Source organism: Protomyctophum bolini (assembly GCF_963924005.1).
Source record: "Protomyctophum bolini genome assembly, chromosome: 12".
In the NCBI taxonomy this organism is placed as follows: Eukaryota; Metazoa; Chordata; class Actinopteri; order Myctophiformes; family Myctophidae; genus Protomyctophum; species Protomyctophum bolini.
The window spans coordinates 43,447,492-43,462,452 of record NC_137873.1 but is presented as its reverse complement, the minus strand read 5'-3'; the positions used below and the strand labels follow the sequence as shown (position 1 = coordinate 43,462,452).

At 43.8% G+C, this 14,961-nt stretch overlaps 2 protein-coding genes across 2 annotated transcripts; both read right to left on the bottom strand.

The window, feature by feature from the left end:
* Positions 1-1,157: 1,157 nt before the first annotated feature.
* LOC308325496 (protein THEM6-like) lies at positions 1,158-6,767 on the bottom strand. Its single transcript, XM_080778008.1, has 3 exons — positions 6,661-6,767; positions 4,767-5,271; positions 1,158-3,347 (listed from the first exon to the last, which is right to left on the bottom strand). Exons 2-3 carry the CDS (start codon positions 5,265-5,267, stop codon positions 3,240-3,242), a joined length of 609 nt encoding a protein of 202 aa, XP_080634134.1. The 5' UTR covers positions 5,268-5,271; positions 6,661-6,767; the 3' UTR covers positions 1,158-3,239.
* Positions 6,768-7,819: 1,052 nt separating this feature from the next.
* On the bottom strand, positions 7,820-11,085 carry LOC308324951 (protein THEM6-like). Its single transcript, XM_080777302.1, has 3 exons — positions 10,979-11,085; positions 8,962-9,477; positions 7,820-8,230 (listed from the first exon to the last, which is right to left on the bottom strand). Exons 1-3 carry the CDS (start codon positions 11,066-11,068, stop codon positions 8,123-8,125), a joined length of 714 nt encoding a protein of 237 aa, XP_080633428.1. The 5' UTR covers positions 11,069-11,085; the 3' UTR covers positions 7,820-8,122.
* Between the last annotated feature and the right edge of the window lie 3,876 nt (positions 11,086-14,961).

The following is a 14,961-nucleotide window of genomic DNA, read 5'->3' as shown; positions in this document are numbered from 1 at the left end:
TACTGTTTTCATTTATTTTTAATAATTATTTTGGAAAAGAACTTCCTGCTGCCCAGCTTCTACAGCTACAGCACAAAATCTAAAATAATTATTAAAAATAAATGAAAGCAGTAAATGTAAAACCACGGCCCCCTCACGTATTAGGACGACATTAGGCAGCTTACACACCATATCCACTACATGGCGACACCGCCATCTAGTGGACACTTACTTACTTACTTATTCCTGTAGGCTCCTAGGTGGAGCATAGGGCCGCAATCACACCCCGCCATCGGACTCTACATCTCTCCGACTAGGCTCTTCCTGGGGTAGTGTTCCTGCGGTTTCTGTAGCATACGAGGTTTTTACGAGTTGGGGTTGCTAGCCCCAAGCCCAACCTTCCACCATTTCTGGCTTCCGGTGTGTTTGGAGTTGGTTTGTTAGTCCCCTTCCCCTAACCTATTGTCTTCCAGGCAATGGATTACAATCTCATACCACGTGAGACCAGACAGGTTTTGGGTTGTGTACAAGCTGTCCCGGCACGTCAAGCCCAACCAACTCCAGCTACTGTGTAATGAAAGCTGCAAGCAGGGCAAGCATTTCATACCAGCAGCACGAGACAGTATTCAGTATTTAGATATTTGATATTAATTTTAACTGCCCTGTCCCCTCCCTATACAAACCCATTAGAACTTAAAACTATTGTCCTTCTAATGAGTGAGGGGGCCATGCTTTGTTTTCATTTCTTTTTAATAATTATTTTGGAAAATAACTTCCTGCTGCCCAGCTTCTACAGCTACAGCACAAAATCTAAAATAATAATTAAAAATAAATGAAAGCAGTAAATGTAAAACCACGGCCCCCTCACGTATTAGGACGACATTAGGCAGCTTACACACCATATCCACTACATGGCGACACCGCCATCTAGTGGACACACTTAATGCTTTATTCAGGGTCGTCCCTCCTTCTTCATACTCCACTCTCAAGTTAAGTCTTTGTATTGAGTTGTGCTTGAAATGTACTGTAATCTGATAACTGTTAATACATATTTCAATCAAAGTGCAGGCATTGAAAAGGCAGATACAGACTGCTCTATTACATGGCTACATTAAATACATATTACTCACTGTGTGATGTGTACAGTAGTGTAATAAAAACACCAAGGCAAGCTCATATACAGGGTTTAAATGCATTGTTTAATTCAAAATGCATTTGAATTAACGGATAACATAAATAAAATTCTGACCATGAGTCCCATTAAATAATCTATGTATAAATAATAAAACAACAGTTCAAAAATAAATACAAGTTCAAATTTGCATTTTCACCATCAGTCAATTGAACAAGCTATTCACTCTCAGTGCAATTATAATATACATGGCATAACATACGTAGGCATACATTTCATTTAAAATAAAGTTTGGAATTCTGTCATAAAGAATACAATACAATACTTTGGTCAAACACAAAAAGCTTTGGTGCATTAAAGGGCGGGTTCAACGTTTTAAGAAGTGTATCTTAACTAACCATGTCATTGTTCAGTCTACATTCTAAGTGCATAGGCTACTATTGTGCAGTTAAGAGAAATCGTTTGTCAGCAGCCTAATACTAGCATTTGCTGGTGCTAGCCAATTGGGAATCAAGTAGCCCTGGTCCAGTGCTTACAGCGAGTCTCTCTCACGGACGCCCTGCTGGAGTCCCATCCACTGCTCACTAGCAGCTTTTCCCACTGCGTGCGAGGGTTTACAATTCACAGAAAATAAACAAAACAACGTAACTACTCACCAACACAAAGCCTGCTAGACCTTAGTAAAAGTCTATTCTCGAAGCTGGGAAGCGTCTCAGGTCCCCAGCTTCTCTGAAATACACTATTTTAGTCATTAAATAAAATGATTCCAACCAGATCGGCGCAGGCAAAACCCGGAAATGCCGTAGTAGAAGAAATGACTCTGTCCGGTACATTGCTTTATTAAAATGGCACAAAGTGCATTTTAGAGAGAAGCTGGACCTGAGACACTTCCCAGCTTCGAGAATAGACTTTTACCAAGGTCAAGCAGGCTTTGTGTCGGTGAGTAGTTACGTCGTTTGGTTTATTTTCGGGGAATTGTAAACCTCGCACGCAGTGGCAAAAGCTGCTAGTGATCAGTGGATGGGACTCCAGCAGGGCGTGCACTGGACCAGGGCTAGGAATCAAGCAATCTCTCTTAAAACCAAATTATGTTTTTTTGTTAAACCCGCCCTTTAAGTTGGCGTAACCCAAATTAGACGCAAAGGCCTATATTAAGGAATGCGACCGCTCAAACATAATGCTCCTGGTAACGGATAACAAATTCAATCAATTCAATTTTGACATGTGCGCATTGTTGAGGGAAACGGAATGGAATAATCATACTATTTAAGCCCATTCAAGTAGTTGATCCCCACCCAAAGGTTGTAAAAAAAGAGTAACTCTTACAACTTTTGATGTAAATTGAAACTGTAAACTACCTCTAATCATGAGAAACAGGCACAAAAACACCCCGTCTCTTTGACTTAAAGCATGCACTGATGTCAGTGAAAGGGTTTCTCATGTTACACATGCTTATCTGACGATTGAATTTTGCCTAACAACGATCACAGTCTCTAAAGACAATAACGTGTGACCTATTCTAAGCTTCATGGATAAAAGCCAATACATTCATGTATCACTTCGAGACAACAGCTCAGTTGGATTGCTTGATATTATTGATGTCAGCTAGACGTCTACCTGTGGCCCAATTCTTTCGATAAAATACACAACTCAAATAATTCAAGTTTTTAATTATTTATATATTTGCCAATCCAAAAGGTGTTTCTGCTCATGCCATATTAAAGACTATTCATATCCAGGTAGGGCTGACTAAGTGCTACAAGACAATTTGCAAATCAACTAAAAAGACCGTAGAATCCTACACTGTGTGGATGACGTATTGTGTGTGTGTGTGTGTGTGTGTGTGTGTGCGCCGTATAAGTTGCGTGCAATGACATGTTGTGACCAGTGATGGTGATGCTGATGTATGTCTGTCAGTCGGTCCAGAATGTAGAGTAGGAGAGTAGCGACACACTGTGATCTCGCCGCAAAACCGGTGCCTACATTATGGGCTATAGTTCCAAGCATTGCTCCTATGGCTGGAACTATCCCATTGAGATAGAATGAGCACTCATTTGTTACAATGGGAGTCAACGTTAAGTGTCGCCACTCTCTTACTATATTACTCTGGGTCGGTCCTGCTGAGGCCTCATTTGTCCTTCTCCACCAGTCCACTTTCTGCTCTCAGGGCCTGGCTGCTGGCCGAGATGAAACTCATCCAGTGTTTGAGGTCCTCTGGAATTTCAGGACACTGGATCTGTGTGCGCACGCACACGCACACGCACACACACACACACACACACACACACACACACACACACACACACACAGTTGAGAAAGTTGCACAAACCTGTACTGCTGTTAATATAAATCAGTGGTTTTCAACCTTTTTTCATATCAAGGCCCATTCTTTATTCTGCATTGGAGCCACTAGCCTGGCTCCAGCCCTGAATCGCTGGTGAATAACCCATTCTGACCTGAGATCAGATTCATACGAGGTTTCCACTGGACACACACTGGTCTGATTAACCCATTCTGACCTGAGATCAGATTCTAAAAATGTCAGTTGCTCTTCGATTTTTCAAAAATAGCAGACCTACAAGCTCATAGCGCGCCACTCGGTGGCGCGCTATGAGCTTGTAGATCTGCTATTTTTCAATAGCTAAAGCATAACATGATGCTAACACCAGAATGGGTTCCCGTTCAGAATGGGTTAATCAGGCAGAATAATGAAGTGAAACGAAATGAAAATTCAGACTGAGTGTCAAGCTAATTAATGGACCACCACTGGCGTCTCAGAAACAAAACTTAAGAATATGTTGTTGTTATCGTTGGATACGATTTTGCCCACAATTCCATGTTGTATTGATTGACGTGGTACCAATTAGGAAAGACAACAGGCAACAAAACGATCAAAATAACAATTATTCTAAGTACTCTAAATAGAGGGTATGACATCATCATCAAACCCAGAAATTATGCGGGAACGCCTACTGAGTGTCAAAAAAACTACTTTCTTAAACAACATTAAACAATGTTAAACTCACGTTGCATGTTACTTTGCCACTCGATTTGCCATGCGCATACCCTCTATTGTGTAGACTTCTTGTGAATAAAGTAATTCAGGTGTTTAACCCATTCTGAACGGGAACCCATTTCGGTGTTAGCATCATGTTATGCTTTAGCTATTGAAAAATAGCAGATCTACAAGCTCATAGCGCGCCACCGAGTGGCGCGCTACGAGCTTGTAGGTCTGCTATTTTTGAAAAATCGAAGAACGACTGACATTTTTAGAATCTGATCTCAGGTCAGAATGGGTTAATCAGACCAGTGTGTGTCCCCAGTGGAAACCTCGTATGAATCTGATCTCAGGTCAGAATGGGTTAATCAGACCAGTGTGTGTCCCCAGTGGAAACCTCGTATGAATCTGATCTCAGGTCAGAATGGGTTAACAATAATTTTACTCTCGAGCATAAAATTAAACCAAATCTGGACCGGCAAAAGAGTTCATTTGGTTTCATTTTACGCTCTCAAGAATTAAAAGCTCTATAAAAGGGTCCATTTGGTTACCAACTCTCCATAATTTAGCTGGGTCCCCACTAGGCCCACTGCTTGAGAACCACTGATAATAAATAATAAAATATGTATATGCACTTTCTACTGTTGCATTCGTTACCTTCCTTTTGCACACAAACTCTATGATCTTCTCGGGGCTGCAGTGCACCACGTTCTGCCTGCAGAGCATGATCGCCGAGATGAAACCGTCCTTCTTGGACACGAAGCGCTGCTCCAAGTAGAAGGCCTTCTCGTCCCAGCTGACGACTTTGGTCCGAATCTCAAACGCCTCCCGGAAGGCCAGAGAGCGCCGGTAGCGAATGGTGGAGGCCCCGACCACCATTCTCGCGCCCAGCTTGCGCGACGCCATGAAGAGCCCGTTGCGCATGTAATGGTGAAAGCGGGCAAAGTCACACTCCCTCAGGTACCGGGAGTTATTCATGTGACCCAGGTAGTCCAGGTCATGGGGGAGGACCATTCCGTCCACACTTTGCTCGGCCAGAATGTCCCATATCCTGGGCTGGAAGTATGCCTTGAAAAACACCTGGGCCCCCCGTACAAAGTACCACACGTCCAGGCTGCAGAAAAGCAGCAGCGCAGCACCCAGCACCAGCAGCAACATCTCTCTGCAACACAAAATCAATATGGATCGTCAATATCCAGCCAGGAATGGAGATACAGTACACATACAGCATGGTATGAAACTATGAACATGAGCCTGAACCGACGGTTCAATTTTAGCAACTTGATCTGCACACACACACAGACACACGAAGTCCACACCCACAACACCTGAGGGAGTGCAACAAACCATGTACAACCCAGATTCGGCTCAAACAAGGGACTAAATTATTTTCGCTCCTATGCCACCAACATGTGGAACGCCCTACCAACAGTCATTAAGACATGTGAATCCCTTGACTCCTTCAAAACCGCTCTCAAAGGGCACCTACGGATGGCTGCAATTCGAAACTGGCCTCTGTAAAATCTGAATCCCCCCCACCGCCCCCCCCCCTTTCTCCTCACTGTATATGTATCTTTTCCCTTTTTGCTTCCTACATGATGAATTCCTGTTCTGTTCTTTAACTACATAGAAGTGTCTATTTGTACGTCTCTAAATGTTTTGATGAATTGAACAACGTGGACCCTGTTGTAAACAAGTGTAATGCTTAATTGGGTCGTCCACTCACAGTTAACAGTCTCTGTATTGAGTTTGTGCTTGAAATGTACTGTAATTCTACAAACTGTTAATACATATTTCAATCAATCACACACACACACACACACACACACGCGGTCTGGGAAGATCTTGTGCTATGAAGTGACCTATACACACCAGGGTCTACATTTCCACAAAGAAAGAATAGGGAGACCATTAATGTGCACTTCCATCCACTGCAGATGTGCTACAGTTAGATGCTAGCAGATGTGCTGTATGCTAAAAGATTATCATACGAACCAAGCAGAGTAGCAGACAGATTAAAATAATGTTTTATCCATGAAAGGAATTGCAGGTTTAAGCTCTATGATTTCAAGTATTGTACTACTGTACTGTAGCACCATTACTGCATGTTTAATAATAAATAATACCTGCTATGAGGTACATTTAACCAGCATGGCTGTATGGTCTGTATAAATTAATGCAGAATCGTGGAAATATTATAGGAGTCAGTGAACATCACGGTGTTACACACACACACACACACACACACACACACACACACGATGCATTATATTTGAGTCAGCAACTATTTCATCCTTGAGGGGAGGCGGAAACGTGAAATAAACATGATCATCATCACATAACCTCTATGACAGCAGAATCTGCTGCTATATAGCATGTTAGCTATAGCATCCTCTGGGGCTGGTGGTGATGGTGGCCTATCCTAGAAGCGGTGACTGACATGATATCATGGGCACTTTATATAATTGTCCTAGCCTAGCCTGACTCCTGAAGTTACGCGATTACTGTAAATTCACAACTAACGACAAGGACTAATACAAGGACTACTCACTGTGCTTTCGGAAGAGAGTGCTACCAAAGATGGTGTTTGGTTGGCGCTACCATGGGCTGCGGGTGGATGCACCTTGAAGGAAAGAAGCCGGCTAGAATAGAATGATGCGTACAGTACGATGCGCTTCCTGCTTCCGGAACTGACGTCATCATAATTTATGTCGGGCGTGGCCAATGTTTATTATAGTGCATTATATTCTACCATTACAATTAACTATACATTGTATTAGTGAACAAAGATAAACATGTTGTGTATATAGGCCTACCGGTATTTGTGAATAAAATTTGCGATTTATGATGTAGGGTGACCAGATCCAAACTGTTAATTTGAGGGACATAAGTATCGCTTGTGTGGGACAATTCTGCTAAATGCCTATCATGTAGGCATTTAGCAGATCCACTTACAAAGCCCCCCCCCCCCTTCATTTTTCCCCATATTTTCTAACCGTGTAATATAATATATCCTTTTTTCCCATAGAAGTGTATCTGTAGGCTATGTCTTTAAATGTTCTGATGAATTGAAAATGGAGAACCCTTATGGAAAACAAACCAAGTCTTGGTGCTTTTTCTGGTTTCACCCTCTTAGCAGATTTGGCATTGACCTGTAACTTTGTTGAACAGCCTGCCAGTCTACAAATTGTTAATACAAATGTAATGTTCAATCAAGATCTGAGTTGACAATCATGAACCCTAAGCCTAGACATTTTACTTTGCACTTTGCACATGAACACTATTGCCAAAACGTTGGTTTTCTGTACTTTGCATCTACTTGGCATGGCAAGTAGTTCTCCGGTACACGCGACACTACACGGATGAAGACAGCATGTTAGCATAACGATGAAGACATTGATGAAGAATTAATCTTCGCTGTGGCGAGTTGGTAAACCGGAGAGTTCTCCGGCATCCTGGCATACTGCGCATGTGCACAAGCAAGCAGTATGTCTAATCTAAACATGACATTTCTGTTAATCTCACGATTTGTGATGAGAGGTGTACGTCAAATTCATCAAAGTATCAACTGCAAACGTAAAATATTACTTATAGTATGTACTGCACGTAGTACTGCATCCACCTTGGTAAAAGGAGTTCATTCATTTCATTATGAACGTATGCAGCACAGCTGCAATATGCAAGGACTAGATTAAATAAGAAAGCCCATGTTTAAACTACATCAACACTGCAAAAACCTTTATTTTTTTTGTAAACATTATAGAAAATATTGCATTGTTAATGTTCTTGTCGGCGTGAGTTTACATTTGTAACCTTGGTTTCAACTCAATGGTACAACCTTTGTTGGTTTTGGTTTTGTTGAAATAAAGCTCATTATCAGCACTTGGCACAAGTTCTGGTCTTTAAGTACAGGGGATATTAATCCATTTCTCAGCGGAGTATTAATCCTTCGCTTCGCAAATTGAGTTGGCTTCCAAAAGCTGATGTTAATAATAACTCCCCGAGTGGTCCATTCATTTGTTCTTCTCCTCTAGGCCACTCTCCGCTCTGAGAGCCTGGCTGCTGGCAGAGATGAAACTGACCCAGTGCTGCAGGTCTTCTGGAAACTCGGGACACTCGACCTGCACAGGAACAAACCACAAGTTTACTTTGGTGACGGTCCCACTGTATTTTCATGTATACAGTACTGTCTATACTACAATGGAATTGAATGCTCTGGCTGGCTCACTCAGTCTGCCTTAAAACAAAACACAACACACATCCCAAACCATTACAGACCTACGTCGACTGTGTGTAGTACTGTACACAATGCATACCAAACAGTGTCCCTATTCTGGTCTTTATAGGCAAAGATTGTGACATTTTTGGAAAATAATTAAAATATCAGATCTACCACAACGCGTCACGACGTCACGCTACACATTGTGAGCTGGTGAACCAGCAATTTGAGCTACTTTAGAAAATATTGCAAAGTATACAGTATTTATAAAATAAGGTACACATAATAAAGAAAAAGGTCCTGTAAGAGCCATTTTGTTTCTATGCATTTTGTTTCTATAATTGACGTCACGATCAAGGCCAACGCCCTGTCTATATGAGGAAGTAACAAGGCACAGGTGCTACTGAAGTGAAATAGGCAACAGTTTGTTGACTGTATCGTAACATGAGAACAAAGGCTGTTGAATTTGTCGTTGTTCAGTGCTGAGTGACGGTAAATAAATACCAGTTAATTCAAAATGAAGTCAACGTTTGGACATCAGTTCTTTGTTTTTATTAGATCGACCTGGACCAGATGTGGACCAGACCCCTCCACGGAGCCCACCTGCCTATTCTCTGTCTTTTTCTCTCTCACCTTCCTCTTGCACAGGTGCTGCATGATCCTGTCCGGACTGCAGCGGACCACACTCTGCTTGCAGTACATCACGGCGCACACCAGCCCGTCCCGCGTCGACACGAACCTCTGCTCCAGGTAGAAGGACTTGTCGTCCCAGGTCACGATGCGGCTCCGCAGCTCGAACCCTTCGCCGATGCAGAGGGCCCGTCGGTAGCGGATGGTGGTGGCCCCCACCACCACGGTGGCGCCCAGGGCTCGCACGGCCGCGAAGACGCCGTTGCGCATGAAGAGGGAGAAGCGGGCGAAGTCGCACTCCCTGAGGTAGCGGGCGTTGTTCATGTGACCCAGGTCGATGTCGTGCGGGAGGACGCGTCCCGCTATGACCTGCTCCCCCGTGACGTCTCGTACCACGGGCTGGAACCGGGCCCTGAGGAGGACCCCTGCCACCCGCAGGAAGTACCACACGTCCAGAGTGCAGAAGAGAAGCAGCAGGACAACCGCCGCCCCCAGGAGAAGGGACATGGGATCCCACATCTAGGGTAAAGAGAATGAGACATCATGTCATCGTGCACTGTAGAATTTGGAATTTCTGCCTATAGGGGCCATGCATGGGTAGGTAGATGATTTGTGTGTGCGTGCACGTGAGTGAGTGAGTGAGTCAGGCAGGCTCAGGCAGTGTGTATGTGTGTGTGTGTGTGTGTGTGTGCGTGCGTGCGTGCGTGCACAATGGCATTCTTATCATGTCCTGTAAATGCAAATGTAAACGCTGAATAGAATACAATACATTCATTAAGATTCTGAATCTTGAGATGAATGCACTATGGACCATAATGGATCGTACATCGAGGGATTAATTGTTGAAGACGTTTTGAACGTGTTCCAGTCTCCAGCTTATAGCAGTCTGTTCTGTTGCACACCCGTCAGACCTGCCAGCTGGAACCCTGCTGGGGCAGAGAAACTGGTTCTTCTGGAAAGGCCAAGTTTACAAAAAAACACACAGTACTTTTACTGTACCTTGGGCAGACGGCTCTGCGTGCTGGGAACCCCTTTTGGTGTTTGAAGCATCGTGTTATACTTTAAGCTAATGAAAAACAGCAGGTCTGCTATTTTTGAAAAATGGTGAAAATGTGTCGCAAATCTTTGAAAATATATTATTTCACAGCGAACGTTTTTAACTAAAAAATCTTTGCTTCGGGGGGGGTGTCACTGGAACAACATATTTTCAGATAGGTGGTCGGTGGTCAATTACATATAATTCTGGGGGTCCTTGACGTGAAATATTGAGCACCACCGATATAGAAATATAGGTAGCCTATTTCAGAAAACTGTCATTTTTTTAAATGTGGACGTCATGTCTAAATGCGTTAAGAAGAGTATTCTAACTATAAATAATATTCTGAGATAGCCAGAGAAGCTTGGTTCCCTTTCAGACTGAATTATTCTTGTCTTGTTTACTGGACATGCAAAAGACAAATGCAATGCTTATTATAAGCAGCGATGTAGCCTATAGCTTTTAATGGTCATGGAATCAGAACATTTAACTTTTACTGTAGCCTACTGTACATGGGAACCCCCAAGTTTTGGGTAGGCTATAGAATTATTTCTTGACTCTTAACTTAATCTTACCAGTAGTAACTCTCCCCACGTGTTTCATTCTTTCAGCTTTTGAATCTGGATATATATAATGGTTTGCAGCAAATCTGTTTATGAAAACCGTTCATGTTAATAGGCAACTTGACATGCAACGTCGTATAGGCGGTAAATCATTGGACCTGGTCCAGACAGTGCTTTATATTGCTGCGAGACTCGCGCAGTATAGTACCAGGCTATAATATGGGATAAATAAAACATGTTTGGAATATTAATTGTTCGTAGCAGCTATAGGCTGAACATTATTCGTGCAAAGAAAGAACATAATATCTAACCGGTGTCCCAGCTATCTCCTTCCCTCTTGCAAACTTTGACGCAACATTGTTTCCGTAAATAAACAACATAATATATAATTCCATAGCTGTAGCCTGTAGCCTATACTCACTGTTGTATGAGTATGAGAGACGGTTGTCCGTTGAGCGTCTTTAGAGTCACAATAACAACACGATCGCTGCACAGACTGACTGAAGAGCATTCATGACATTTTGAGACTTGTCAACTCTGCTCTTGGAAAGTGACGCAGCTGAATGAAGGGTTATGATTGGCCCGCCGGCTTGTGGTTATAATAAGTATGTCTCCGGATTTATAATTTATTTTGTCAAAAGTTCCCGGGGTAGGGACTACTCTATGGGTAGGGCGGGGGGGTTATAAAACAAAAATAACCGCTATAGTTTTAGTCATTAAGTCATTACAAAATAAAATAAATAAAACTATAGTTCCAACTTCCAAATGTACTTTGAATAAGCTATTGTGAGTTTTTAACGCAAACCCACCCAAAATCTTGATGATCTTTGATGATACTGGCTCACTGGCTGTGATTATCATCATTCTATGTTATGCAAAAGGCAGATCAATTTGTGTTCTTATAGTGAAAGATGTATGTCTACATAATACAATACCGCCGCTGTCCACCAGAGGGTATTCTAGTGCTATCTATTCTTTTCCTCCGAGGTGGAAAGCCTGGTGGTGACGGTGATCTAATTTATAGAGTCTTACATGATTTTTTAAAAATGGTTCTTTGTTCCCTATACTCTAAGTTTGTTCCCCACTTAGAATAAACCTAAACTAAACCTAAGCCTAAAACAAACCCAAAGCTAAACCTAACCCTAACAAGTGGGGAAGGGGAACATATAGAACCTGGAACATATTGGATGACATGAGAGAGAGAGAGAGAGAGAGAGAGAGAGAGAGAGAGAGAGAGAGAGAGAGAGAGAGAGAGAGAGAGAGAGAGAGAGAGAGAGAGAGAGAAAGAGAGAGAGAGAGAGAGAGAGAGAGACCCTTAAACGGTGTTGTTTGGTCATGGCATTTTCTTGCGCAGCTCAAATCTCATATAGTTATTTATTTGAAAGACGTCTGTTCTTATATAAACACTAAACACAAGAAGGCCTATACTGCTGCCTTTCTTTAAGATGAAAAGGGGTAATTAAAATATTCACCTATAGGCCGATATAGTATAGGCCTATTATAAATATTCATTCATTCAAATAATCATGCTGCAGTTATGGCAGTAGCCTGTTATTCAGCAGCAGGGCCGTGCTTCTCAATAGGCAAACTAGGCGGCCGCTTAAGGGGCACCAAATAGTCAGGGGGCTTTTAATTAATAAATATTTAGCTTTCTAATCCATTCGGGGCCCCTAAAAACAGTCCAACATGTGGCCAAGGGGCTCAAGTGTGAAGTACTTATAGTCAGGGGGCTGAAGTGTAAAGTAGTTAGACAGGTAGGCCTACATATCAACCAGGCCCATTGTTGCTGTCTTCTACCCTGAGCCATCCTACCCTAATAAAATGAGCTGGGGTTAAATCATTCGGTGCCCGCGTGCCGCTAAAACAATCCAACATGGGGCCTCAATGAGTCAGGGTGCCCCATGAGATCTCTTCAATGAATTACTTGCGCAAGCAAGAGCGCGCAAGTAATAGTTTCGCCCGGCTCGTATGCACCGTCCCAGCCAACCCGACACTTTTGATGCGTATGCGCCGTCCCAGCAAATTGTGCCTGATACGGCAGTGGTGCCAGATTACATACATGTATACACAGGAGCATTATACCTTTAATCCTCCCAACACTAAAACATATCGTCATTACGTCACCATCGAAGACCAATTACACTCTGGCATTGGGTCCTTTAATCCACATATTTCTTACGTCATCATTGAGAGCTAGTTATACATTATACACATGTAATCTGGTCCCAGCAAATCAGGCACAATTTGCTGGGACGGTGCATACGCATTAAAAGTGGCGGGTTGGCTGGGACGGAAAGTGACGCAAAGTAACCACAGTATACCGCTATAATCAACTTACAAATTACATATACATATACATAGTATATGTATAACTAGCTCTCAATGATGACATAAGAAATATGTGGATTAAAGGACCCAATGCTGAGTGTAATTGGTTTTCGATGGTGACGTAATGACGTACATATACAGATCACCTAAAACAGACCTTTCGAAATTAAACTGTTTATATTGTGTTTAGTTTCCAAGATGGCCGCAGCACCAGGAGGGGGTGGGGGCGGAGGTGAGCGGGCGGGGTCGACATATGCCCTAACTGAGCTGCATTCAAGACACTTGTGTCTGACAGTGAATCACAGCATAATGCACGTCATGCACACATAGCTGTCGAAATAGCGGTTCGGAATAGCGGTGTGTTTAATCGTCGGAGTGGCGGGGGTCTTTAACCAAAGTGGAGAAACTCCGCCATTCCGATCAATAGAAGTCAATGGTCGGAATGGCGATGCGTCGGTATGCCGCTCTGTTCCCCTTTGGCAGCGCAGGGCCGCATGCAGGCTGCCGTGCCGAGCCCGTGCACACACACACACACACACACACACACACACACACCGCGTTGACTGATTTGGAATTGGATCAGCGGTATTCCCTGAAAATCTGTCTTCACCGGAGAGAGAGAGCGCGCGTTGGAAAAGACGGGCCCGTTCATCACTTTAATGGAAGAATATTGATCGTGGGGTTCGTGGATGTCCGGCCCGGCCGTCTGTAATAGTAATGGACTTCACCCGGGAACAGCTAGGGACGGCTGGGACCACCCCCACGTCTGCCTCCATGCATTGCTTCCCCTGGAGACCCCGAACGAATACCAGACAGCTCGCCCCAACTCTGGCCTTGTCTGACAGCTGTCTATTATTCTGGCAGATTGAGATCACAGAAGACATTGATTATGATGATCTATAGAAGTTATACCACGCGTAATAATAACAGACAGCTCTGTATAGCTATTAATTTACTGACATGCTTGACAGCAGAAGGAAGTGCGCACGCACGCACGCTCGCACGCACTCTCACTCACTCACTCACTCACTCACTCACTCACTCTCACACACACACACACACACACACACACACACACAACACACTCATACAAGACATAATTCGGGGGGGGGGGGGGGGGGTAAACAGGTCCAGGGGGGAAAGGGCACCCCCCCCCCAATAAGGGCTTATTTGGGGGGCAAATATATATGGGGGGCCAATAAGGGCTTGTGTGGGGGGCCAATAAGGGCTTGTGTGGGGGGCAAATAAGGGCTTGTGTGTGGGGGGGCAAATAAGGGCTTATATGGGGGGCCAATAAGGGCTTGTGTGGGGGCCAATAAGGGCTTGTGTGGGGGCCAATAAGGGCTTGTGTGGGGGGCCAATAAGGGTTTATATGGGGGGAAATAAGGGCTTGTGTGGGGGGCCAATAAGTGCCATTGGTCCTTCAAGACAAACATTTAACAATTTTGATAATTCTTCCACTATCATAATTATACTTTTAATGTGCTGGCTGCCATCAGTCAGTTTTAGTTTCAGACTAATGAGAACATATTGCTTATTTTACTGTCCAATGACATGAAATGGGACAAGGGACCGACTCCACAAAAAGACCACCCCAAAAATCACACATGTGCCCTTTTCTGGAGTTTCAGCCCCTTCCCCCCCAGTGCTCTCTGCACGGCCCTGAACAGGTCATCTCGCCCCTTTGCCAACTCGCCGGCTCGCCCCAAAGCGTGGATATCTCGCCCCACAGCGTGGATATCTCGCCCCAAGCAGTGGATATCTCGCCCCCAAAGCGTGGATATCTCGCCCCACAGCGTGGATATCTCGCCCCAAGCAGTGGATAGCTCGCCCCCAAAGCGTGGATATCTCGCCCCCAAAGCGTGGATATCTCGCCCCACAGCATGGATATCTCGCCCCATGTTTATTTCATGTTTATTTGACCTCATTTCGTATTAGAACATTTAGACAGTCAGACTACTAGACAACTCCAGGGGAAGATACGAGGTTTATGGGTGCGCCTGCGTGCGCTTGCGTGCGTGTGTGTGTGTGTGTGTGTGTTTGTGTGTGTGTGAGAATGGAGGTAGTCTATAAGAG